Raw genomic sequence first — 8,914 nt, 5'->3', positions numbered from 1 at the left:
GGGTCCGTAGCGCAAAAAAGGTTGGGGACCGCTGGTCCAGACAACTAGAGTTTCATAGGTATCCCTGTTTTTACCAACTGGTCACGGCAGATGGCTGACGCTGCCTGAGCCTCGATCTGCTGGAGGTTTCTTCCTGTTAAAAGGAAGTTTTTCCTTCCCACTGTCACTAAGTGCTTGCTCATAAGTGGTCGTGTACTTGTTGGGATTCCCTCTCTAATATTGTAGAGTCTTTATTTTACAATACAGAGCTCATTCAGGGAATTTGCTCTTTGCAAATAAAACTGAATTGAATTGAACTTACAATTTCAATTTAGTACAGCTGATTGTATCTAAGCGTTGCATTTACAGCTTATTGTTTTACCGAACGACCGAATGATTATAGAAAAACACCCATTTAAATGCATCTTTCACTGCTGTAGTCCATGAAGTGGGACTAATTCACTAGGTCTGGTTCAGTGTGTTAAAATGGAGGATTTCCACAGTGATTTTTCACATTATCATTCCAAGCAGACAATAAACATCTGCGAGGTAACAAAAAACACCACTGACAATTCAGCCAGCTGCTGTGGAAGAGGTTACGAGCTACTTCTGAGGCATCTGGCTGAATGTTTTATGTCTTGACATGACTATTTGGGACGGTGGTCATGGAAGTCTTGTGCAGCACTATCATAGCACATCTACTTAGACAACAGTTAAAGCCCTCCCACACACACACACACACACACACTCTGTTTTCCTTCAGTTGCTGACACTTAAAAGCTTGATGAGGTTGAAGGGCCAGTCTCTTATTCCCCCTGTCATTATTCCAGAGACAAAAGAGGATACACTACCACTCAGAGTGGAAGGCAATCTTATTAACACGGGGCTTTGCATACACTCTCTGGAGAGCTGGATCTCCACGGTCAGCACTTGCAAGGAAGATACAGTAGGAGAGATATGTGTGCGTGTTTGTGTGTAACAAACAGCCAGAATGGCCTGCGGTCAAGGCACCAAGCCGCCAGTAATCTCTGACTCCGTCAACCCCTGGTGCCCTTCCTCCCTTCTCATCTAAATGATCTCCGCAGTACAGCACTGATCTCTGACATATGCCTCATACTGATGACTTAACACCCTCCACCTCCCACAGCCTGCCTTGACCACAGGCACAGCCAGGCACCCGCTCCTCTGTTGTCAATCAAGCTCACCCTCGTAGATGCACGGTGCATTAAAATAAACACTTGCACATCCATGCAATGCAGCGAATGCACACGCGCTTGTGATCTTTTGCTTTTTAAAAATGCGCTTTGCAAACTGATGCGCAAACCTGTGAGCACGTGCACACACACTCATTTCTTAAAGGCTCCGTGGGGAATCAACATAATCCAACATATCAATTTTTCTTAATCTATGATGAGTACAAACATCAAAGTAACACATTGTCCGTCTTTTTGTTTCTTACCTCTGCTAGTTTTTCATGTGGCGGCAAAGGTGTTTTAAGCATGATTTCAGTTGCGCTGGCACAGTGGAATTCTCTCATTTAATGGGTACAAGAACATCTGGTGCCAGGGTAAGTCGTACAAGCAGCCCAAACATCGACTCCTCTTTCTGGGAACAGCTTAATGAGATCCGGTCGCCGTTCAGGAAGCAATGCAGCGCATCACTGAACGTCTGGAATAAATCTGTGTTTTTGGCAGCTTACAGCAAGATTTGACCGTGCTACTCAGCTCCACCGTTGGGCCAGAGTTGAGGATGTCAAATTAACAGCTAACACCAAACAACATGCTGAGAAAATGTGACCCAGCTTCGGAGCGATGACGAAGGCAGACCGCTGGAATTTTCAAAGAATGTGAGGTTACTTAAAAATACTCTAATCCAGCACTGGTGTGGGACTTCTTATTGGTTTGTTAAGTCCCAGCTAAAGTTCTCCAAACAAATAAACCCTTTAACAGTGCAGCCATTGTTTATTCACTGACATTGTGTTGAGTTAAAATGGCCCTGCAGTACTAGCTCCATCTTGCTCCATCTGTATAACACATCACCTTGAAACACCAGGAGTGGGGATAGACAAAGAGATTTGCAGGTTTATGTTCAGAGGGCTTCAGGCTCATTCACTTTCAACACTACAGCCCTACACTAAGGGTGACGACCAAGGAATTTAGCAGGCGGTCCGACACCGGGAGGTTAACCAGGTATCCTTTCACCGCCCATCTCAAGCTGCTGACAGACACAAAGGAGGTACATTACACTTCTATTAAATGACATTTAAAAATTTAATCAGCTCCAATGAGCGACTGTTAGTGAACAAGGGGGTCATTGTTTAAGTGGGTAATGGTGCTGGCGCTGGCGCACAGTGTGTGGAACGTGGACCAACAGCGCTGGAGGGCTATCAAGTTTTGGATCTGGCGATTGATGGAAGACAACAAACTGCTGGCCAGGCTGCTGTTTACTGTGGCGTTATTGGGCCTGCTTGCTTGAAAATTTCAGCCTCATAAAAATGAGTGCCAGAGCATGTCCAAAAAAGGAGGCTGGCAGCAGGATGGCAACAATGTGAGAGTAATATAACACCTATTTTATATCAATAAGCAGGTATATCAGATATTCTAGTGTCTGGCAAAGGATTTTAGATGGTGCATGTAGATTCTTTCAGAGCTGCAACTCACCTTATTCACACAGGAAGGTGCTAGGTTAATAATACTAGAAAGGTTAGCAACTTGTATCCATAGCTAGCTAACAGTGTTGGCATCCGTCTATCAGCAGTGGCAAAAAATGTCTTGTATACCAACCTGTAAACACTTTTTGTCAGGCTGTAACACTGGGAATTGTAACATAAGAGTCAGAATTGTGGAATGGCACTAAAGTAAATATAGCTCTGATATCTGTTTGTTAAATGTAAATTTAAGGCTAGCATAGCTTAGTACAAAAATCTATTTTGCATTATTAAAAAAAATGGCATAAATTCCACAACTTTGGACTTTACACATTGTGTTAAATATCGACCTTTTGAAGTTACAGTAAACAGATTTACTTACCTTTAGAAAAAAAATCCTTTTCCTCTATTAGCTTAAACTTTATGCTAGGTCAAGCTAACTGCCTACTAGCTAGTACAGTAAGTCTGCAGAAAGCACGCAGTCATGAGAAAAAATGTTAGATATGTTAGATATGTCTTTTAAGACCTCACTAAGTCCAAAAAAGTGGACCACATCAGTCCAGCTCTGAGGTCTTTACACTGGCTGCCTGTCCGTCAGAGGATAGACTTTAAAGTTCTGATGCTGGTCTATAAAGCTCTGAATGGTTTAGGACCAAAATACATCAGTGACCTCCTGACCCAGTATGAACCTTCCAGATCCCTCAGGTCATCTGGATCCGGTCTTTTATCAGTTCCCAGAGTCAGAACCAGACACGGAGAAGCTGCATTCAGCTTTTATGCTCCTTATATCTGGAACAAACTCCCAGAAAGCCTCAGATCAGCTGAAACACTCAGTTTATTTAAATCCAGGTTGAAGACTCTCCTGTTCTCAGCTGTATTTGAATAAAGCACCAAATCCGCACTTAAGCTTAAATTTCAAAACTTACATTTTAACTACTGATTTTATCTACTGTTCTGATTTTATCTGTTTTGATTTTATATACTGTTTTGTTTGTTTGTTTGTTAATTAGTTAGTTAGTTTGTTTGCTTGTTTTAATAAATTTTAAATCATGATTTTTATTTGTTTGTGTTTCTAATGTCTCTGTAAAGCACTTTGAATCACCTTGTTGTTAAATTGTGCTATACAAATAAACTTGCCTTGCCTTTTAGCCAACCTTTGAAAATGACACTTGTGGATTTTATGATGATACATTTTCATTATAGCCAAAAGTATATTGATTCAGGCAGATGCTAATTTGAAGCTATTAACAGCACCATAGTGTAACTCATAGTAAAACTACAGGCAAACATTTATTGAGGTTTTTTGTTAGTGTTTTTTAACTGAAAATTCATCTCAATCATCAAAACATTTTCATTTTTATTTTACAAATGATTTTTACAGCATTTTGAATACATTCTTATGTCAACGCGTGAACACTGAAAATGCTCGAACACATTTTCCCCTTGGGGATCAACTCCGACGCATCTGTCATTTTATTAATAAATGAGATTATGAAACCACATCTGATCCTTATAACCTCCATCACACCCCTCACCCATCCATGACTCCCCAGCCTTGTTTGGTCATCACAGTGATGGTTTACGGTTTCCTTGTTGGCGCCCCGCAGCAGCAGCACCGCCCAGCCCGTGCCCTCCATGTGCCCCTGCCGGGTTGGCATCCACGTTGATGACCTGAATACCACGCTTGCATAGAAACCTCCCCCAAAACGGTCACCGCGGTTCATGTACATTTGTTTATCATGAGGTGTGGAGGGTGTGTTGCTCAGGTATGAAAGTGACACCAGAGTGATGTGCATGGGTGGCATCACAGTGACAGTGTAAGTATGAATGTGTGTACATGTGTGTGTATACTATATGTTTAAGCATATATACTTGTGCTGTACCTCAAAATGACTTCATCGCATGTCTCTCATTGTCAGAGTATGTGTGTATCTTTGTGCACCATGTAATACTTCACTCCTTCCCCTTGAGGATTAGACCATTCATCTCCCGAAGCCCCTGTGTAGGTGTCTCACACGGTGCTAATGAGGAGAGGACGGAACAAGGGAGAGTCGGTGAGTGAGGAGGGAGAAAGAGTAAAAATAGACTATTCCGATGGCAGAAAAGAGGCGATAGTGATAGATAACCTCCATGTCCAAAAATCGAAGTATTGATGAATGAGGGATTTTCATGCCAAGAGCGATCGGGGCGTGGGCGGTTCTTTTAAAAAAAAAAGAATACAGGGAAGGTAGAGATTGGTGCTTGCAACGCTGCAGGGAGGGAGAAAAACAGACGGCTTTTTTTTTTCTCTAAAAGCAAAGCCAGGGACTCTTCCCATAACACAAATCAATTTACACCAGCCTGAGACATTGATTATAGCTGGTTCATTCCTCACATGGTAGCAGCAGACATCAAACAGACACTGTCAAACTTGTAAAACCACACGTCGTGTATGTGTGTGTGTGTGTAGTGACTGTTTGTGTCTTCCCACTGTATATGTATGCTGTTCAGAGGACCAGATCTCTCTCCACTTCCCCAGTTACTCAAACAAGGGGATGGCTGCTAGGCAACGAAGCCACATCACATCACATCAGCCAAGCTGGGAGAGGGCAAGAGACATAGAGGGTTAGCGGGAGCGAGAGAGAGCAAGAGAGAGCAATAGAAAGAGGGAGGGAAAGGAGGAGGGAGTTTGGAGGCAGAAAACTGTGCTGGCAGTATTACATAAGCCAGCAGCCCAGTCCCACTGCTCACATTTATGTGGTTAGGCACTCGGAAGTGATGCCCATTAGTCACAAGTGACAAGGCAGGTGAAGATACAAAATCCAGCAGTGATTTTTAAAAGCCATTGTTGTTTATAATGGACGGCATTATGAACAGATGAGTCAAGCACCCCCCCCACTCCCACCCCCACCCCCACCCCCCAAAACACACACACACACACACCCATGCATATGTGTATGGATGAGGGCCTACTGTACCGTACAAACAGAAGATTGCTAACATCCCAGAGGGATCATTCAGAGGGAGCAGATACACATGTATTAAAATACATCATGTACACACATATAATGATGCCATATGGAATGACGTGTTCATGCTGGTTCTTTTGAAGATGAGCAGGAGGGAGTGTTTGTGCCTGCATGCGTGCATAAAAAGCTACACCAGTCAAGGCCATCATCAAAAATACATCAAAGGTCCAAATAATAATGAAGTGGAGCTGCTGCTGTGATAAACAGCATGTACAATATCCACCTATCTGCACTGCCACATGTATCAGAACACAACAACATGCTTTTTATGTCAAGATGTAACTGGCACATCTCTGAATTTATGAACCCGGTGATTGCGATCATTAAAAATATCCCTCCATAGACTCCATAGGTGATTTACAACAGAACGCTACTTATGCTAAAATATTAACTTTCTATACAGCCGTTTTTTATATGCAAAGAACTAAAGCCCTCTCTTTCTTTATCCGCACAAACTGCATTAATACAATTGGTGGTGTTAGAAGCTAGCAATGTTCACATTGCTAGCTTCTAACACTATGGAGCTATTAAACTGATAATCCGGTTGTTCAGTGATGATGCGACGAATCCTACTTCCGGGCCTAAAGTAGTCTGCGTTTAATATGGCTTTTGTGTTGTTAACATGTTTAATGTTATGTATTTTCTTCTATTTGATCTCAAAAAGCTCCTAAAACAGTCAGTGATCACTGTTGACCTCCCTCGGCTTTTATTACCACTAATCATTTATTTAAGCTCAGTTTTTAAAACCTTAGGATGTAACTACAGCCCAGCCCATGCAGCAGTATATGAATGACTAACCTCGTATTGTGGATGGATTATCTCAGTTGTTCTCCTGGCTGAAGTTTGGTCCTTTTACAGCATCCTGCCATGCGATTACATTTGTTCCTGACCACCGAGAACACTCACGTTAACTTTTATCGAGTGGGAAAAAAAGTTAGCTTGTTTATATTATGCTAACCTAGCTGTGTCGCTAGCGGTCACGTAGCACATCATTATATACCAGCTAGCCCAACTTCAGTAACCCTACAAACGTCACTGCTGTTTAGTTTTCTGTCTTCATTTATGCTGGAAGTGATAGCAGAGCTGTACGTTTTAATTTGTTTCCAAAACCCCGCAGTCAGGACATGCTATATTGTATTTAGATAGAAGCTAGCGAGCTAACTCCCTGCTAACTTCTAACTCCGTTAAATGTCATAAATTCCGTTTTCATGGATGCCTGGATGTTAAACTCAATTGTTACACCTGGTAGAGCAGAACGCTGATCATTTTATTAAAGATGAAAGACTTTAGACAGTTTTTCAACTCTCAGTAATGCCACAGTGATCGTTTGATATATGGACCTGCAGCGGAGTTTAGGCCCAGACACGGCTAGTGACGTCAGACTGAACAATTGGATTATCAAAGAAACAAAGAAAGTTGCTGAGATTAATTACTTTTTCAAGTTGAGGTAAAAGTGATTTGTTAAACGGTTTGTTCTTTAAAATATACTTGATGAAGGAATGGCTAAAATTTTGGAAAACAAACTTAGAGTTAGATGAGTAAATAAATACCACTCAAACCTCTGTCCCTTAAACCTGAAGTCACGCTTAAGAAAAATATGAAACACGAGGAGACAGCTCACCTAGTTCAGTCCAAAACAGCAAAATAAATAAAAATAAATATTTTTCAGAAAATGAAAACTTATGTCTTCAATTTAGTGACCTGCAGCACACTGCAGCACACAGGGATGGAAGCACCCTTCCTGAGACTGGTTATGCTGGAGGTCTTTCTTTTTTTTTTTTTTTGGTTAACTGGGAATTCTCCAGACCAAGTGCACTTACTTGGTCAACTTGGTTTTTTCTTTTGGTTGAAAAAAGTCTTACCTTTCCCACAATTGATAATTAACATAGTCCTGCAAAGCCCCAGTTGGCAAGTGGCTGCTGGAGGCTGCTGCACCAAAAACCTGATTGTCATCATTATCTTGTCCGGGTTGTTTGTAATTTGCATGAAAGACACAACTTTTACTTCGACTTCGGGCAGTCTCGATCTTCTTATTTGTGTTGAACTTTTCAGTTTCACTTCCACTCGGCAAGTGTTTGCAGACAAGTTTTCAAACTACAAACCTGACTGTGGCAACCTGGTAGCAACCAAATCAGTCAAATCAAGGTCTTCCATGCTGCATAATTTACCTCTTTGAATCAAATTAGATGCTTGCAACCACCAGCCACTTACAGCAACCACTTGCCAACTAGTTGGGGAAATAGATACTATTTTATTTTATTTTGTCTTCAAATATTGTAAATACATGAGTGATACCAGTCTGTTCTCCCCAACAGCAAGAAAACAGACCCAATACCCAAAACTAACTTTTGATTTAAAGCTCATGTTTCCATTGTCTTTTCGTCAGCTCATCATTAGATTTTAGCCAAAATCTTCACCCCAACCCAAACCTCCATGCCACTGCAAGGCCGTCATCTCAGAGCTCTCTGGGGATGACAGTGAAGGGACGGACGGGACTGGAGGCCTCCAACTCCAGGGCTGTCAAGAAGCAGTCGGGGGCCTGGTTGCAATCCCGAGACTGAAGAGCTTCACCCAGTCCACTCCACGCTTCGTGGGAGGTGCTGTGGATCTGAACCGCATCACGCAGAACCTTCTCGCCTAGGTGGACACGCCCAGTTTTCACCAGCAGACGGCCCTAAATGAACAGAATGATGGAGAGGTGCAGGAAAAAATTGTTTTACATTTACGTGCATTAATGTCACACTTCATAAGTTCTTTTCAAAACCTTAAAACTCTCTATGCACAGAAAGAAGTGTCCTGCTTAGAAAACAAAAACTGGATTTTTCTAAAACCTTTGGGGAAAAAAGTAACTAACGAGCAATGTTCCCTCTAATTTTTCACGTGTCTGAGCGAACACACAAACTCCCTGAGCGATCCCTTTGACCAATGTGAGCGACATCAGACGTGTGCACTTACATTTATGTTAGACTACTTTTAATTAACTGCTTTAGCCCACTTACAATAAAAATTAATAAATAAATCTTGTTCATGAACTGTGTAGTATGTTAACACTATTGGAAGTAAAAACACAACTTACTTTTTTTTATAATTTTTTTTTTATAAAGCTCTGACTTGTATTATGAGTATGAGTCTGTGGTCTGGGAGAGAGTCCTGTAACTCTCTGTCTGCAAAATACAGTATATGATGACCAATGTTGGGCAATTAATTATATAGTTACTTCTTCAAAAAAGTAACTCAGTTTGGCAAACAACAAAGTTTTTGCAGCTATTTTTTTAAATGC

At 41.6% G+C, this 8,914-nt stretch overlaps 1 protein-coding gene across 1 annotated transcript in view; it reads right to left on the bottom strand.

The window, feature by feature from the left end:
• Nucleotides 1–7,031: 7,031 nt before the first annotated feature.
• The window catches only part of ttc7a (tetratricopeptide repeat domain 7A), a 62,640-nt gene continuing 60,757 nt past the window's right edge, over nucleotides 7,032–8,914 (bottom strand). Inside the window, exon 21 of the mRNA XM_005735165.1 lies at nucleotides 7,032–8,308. Coding sequence (XP_005735222.1) covers nucleotides 8,090–8,308 — 219 coding nt within the window. The 3' untranslated portion in view covers nucleotides 7,032–8,089. The remainder of the gene's footprint in view (nucleotides 8,309–8,914) is intronic.

The sequence above is a fragment of the Pundamilia nyererei genome, unplaced genomic scaffold (genome assembly GCF_000239375.1).
Source record: "Pundamilia nyererei isolate P.nyererei 1_Seehausen unplaced genomic scaffold, PunNye1.0 scaffold00062, whole genome shotgun sequence".
NCBI classification, from domain to species: Eukaryota; Metazoa; Chordata; class Actinopteri; order Cichliformes; family Cichlidae; genus Pundamilia; species Pundamilia nyererei.
Note: the sequence above shows the minus strand (reverse complement) of the source record. Positions and strands in the feature narration are given on the sequence as shown.